This window comes from Limulus polyphemus, unplaced genomic scaffold, assembly GCF_000517525.1.
Source record: "Limulus polyphemus unplaced genomic scaffold, Limulus_polyphemus-2.1.2 Scaffold11699, whole genome shotgun sequence".
Lineage (NCBI taxonomy): Eukaryota > Metazoa > Arthropoda > Merostomata > Xiphosura > Limulidae > Limulus > Limulus polyphemus.
The window spans coordinates 2,379-4,752 of record NW_013677309.1 but is presented as its reverse complement, the minus strand read 5'-3'; the positions used below and the strand labels follow the sequence as shown (position 1 = coordinate 4,752).

At 41.9% G+C, this 2,374-nt stretch overlaps 1 protein-coding gene across 1 annotated transcript in view; it reads right to left on the bottom strand.

The window, feature by feature from the left end:
- Positions 1 to 2,016, bottom strand: part of LOC106476819 — a gene marked incomplete at its 3' end in the record, with an annotated part of 9,750 nt that extends 7,734 nt beyond the window's left edge. Inside the window, exon 1 of the mRNA XM_013937441.2 lies at positions 1,094 to 2,016. Coding sequence (XP_013792895.2) covers positions 1,094 to 2,001 — 908 coding nt within the window. The remainder of the gene's footprint in view (positions 1 to 1,093) is intronic.
- Between the last annotated feature and the right edge of the window lie 358 nt (positions 2,017 to 2,374).

Below are 2,374 nucleotides of genomic sequence, written 5' to 3'. Positions count from 1 at the left end.
AGAATAGAGGGAAGGCACCTGATGATCACCACCATCCATCGCCAAGCGTTGGGTTATTCTTTAACTAATGAATAATGGGATTGACCATCACATTATAACACTTCAATGGCTGAAAGGCCGAGTATGTTCAGTGACGGGATTCGAACCCGCGACCCGCAGATTGCGAGTCGAGCGCCATAACCACCTGGCCATGCCGGGCTACTAGAGAGCCAACTGCGCTAGCTGTCCCTAATTCAGAAGTGATAGAATAGAGGGAAGGCACCTGATCACCACCATCCATCGCCAAGCGTTGGGTTATTCTTTAACTAATGAATAATGGGATTGACCATCACATTATAACACTTCAATGGCTGAAAGGCCGAGTATGTTCAGTGACGGGATTCGAACCCGTGACCTGCAGATTGCGAATTGAACGCCCTAACAACCAGGCAATGTGGTTATTTTCTAAAGAGCTTCAATAAATCCTCTGTTGATAGAATGCTTTCAACAAATATTATTTAATCATTAAATATTCCATTGCGTATTCTTTACACAGCAAAGGATTGCACTTCTCCCCTAGGTTCACTTACATACTGTTTTAAGAGTGTGACAGGTTAGCTGAAATCAGTTACGAGTTAAGTTTAAGTTTGTTTGTTTTTTTATCTAAACTCGCAAGACCATTCCGAACTTATTTATTGTATCTGTATGATATTACGTCACAATAATGCTGGTAATAGTTTCCATGACAACATTATTTGTGCTGCAGAAAAAAAGTATTCCAACTCTACCTTACGTTAGTTTAGGATTCAAACCCTGAATTTAGGAATATGAAAGACATTCAAATTGATTTTGTCACAAATATAGCTAAAGAAACACAAAGATTGTTTTTCAAGTTTTATGAACTTGATGCACAATAAAGACATTTATATATGAGTTGTGTTTTACCGCCTAGAGTCAAAATGAAAAAAACAAGTTTTACCTGTGTATCTAGAGACATTTTGTTTTAGCATGTCATCCGGCTGTTACAACAAATTACAAAGACAACTGTTTTGGAATAATAACAAGCACAACTCGTTGTACTAAGTTTATTTCCTAAACCTGATTTTAAACTAACCTGAAATCCTTTTCCATATGAAGAGAATAAATACTTTGATTATCAAAGTCCCAATGCGGTTTCCAAGGCAACGTGTCTGTAAACAGCTTTGACGGTAACTGGACATCGCTGTCAAGTTTGGTGTCTCTCTCCTCATTAAGAGGCTCGTAGTGATCCTTTGTCAGAGGGACCGGCCTAGGAAGTTTGAACTCTTGGAAAAACCCATCAAAAGCTAAAACGGGGGATGTAAGGAAGGGCTCGGACACTGGGAAAGGACACGGGGAGGACCACGAGTCCACACGACACGTGGAAACCGAGCTCCTCGTGCTGTCGTCAATGTATCTGATGTCGTCGAGTAATAAAGCAGGTCTGGCAACACTACGTCTGGCAGATGGATCAGATGAGGACTGGAACGTGACGGAGAACTGTCGATCTTGTCGGCAGTCTGAGAGCGTCCTGCGCGTGATGCATGGCTTCAGATGAAATTCCTCCTCAACTTCCACAAAGGAATCGGATTTAGGTCTGTCTTTTCGGTTTACATTTTTTCCTGGAGATGTAGATCCGGTTTTAATAAAAGGTGCCTCTAAGTAGCTCTGCTTTAACGTCCGACTTCTTTCTCGGCATCTTTCTTCCATCTGGCGAATGGCGACGCTAGTTGCCGTTATCCACGATTCCTTACCTTCAGAATCGGAACAGTAATTCATAACCTCCTGGTCTTCTATATGACGAAGTGCGAGATTAGAGGCTGTTACCCATGATTCGGATTCGGAACACGATTCCAAGCCCTCTTGGTCCTCTATCTGGCCGAGCGCTGGATTAGTAGCCGTTATCCATAATTCCTTGTTTTCCGAATCGGAGAAGGATTTTAAACTCTCCTTTTGCTCCATCATACACATGGTTTTAACTATCGGACTCAGTAATAAAGGCATTTTTGGCGGTACCTCTTGAACATACTTGTGGACTTTTTAAAGTAAGTGCTGATAGACCTAGAAAAAAAACGGAAAAGGAGTTTATTTCTTTGTAAAGGTTTCTTCAAACTTAATAATTTCCTCTTAACTGACACTATGAGCAGGATTTGGAACCAAAATATGGGAAGAGTCTTAATCATTGTGAATGTTGTGTGTATACTGTATCCCACGAAAAAAAAAATGTGAAGGGGAAACTGCTCCACCTTGCCCACCCCCATAATCTCGCCTATTAATGTGCAGGGGAAACTGCTCCACCTTGCCCACCCCCATAATCTCGCCTATTAATGTGTAGGGAAAACTGCTCCACCTTGCCCCCTCCCCATAATCCCGCCTA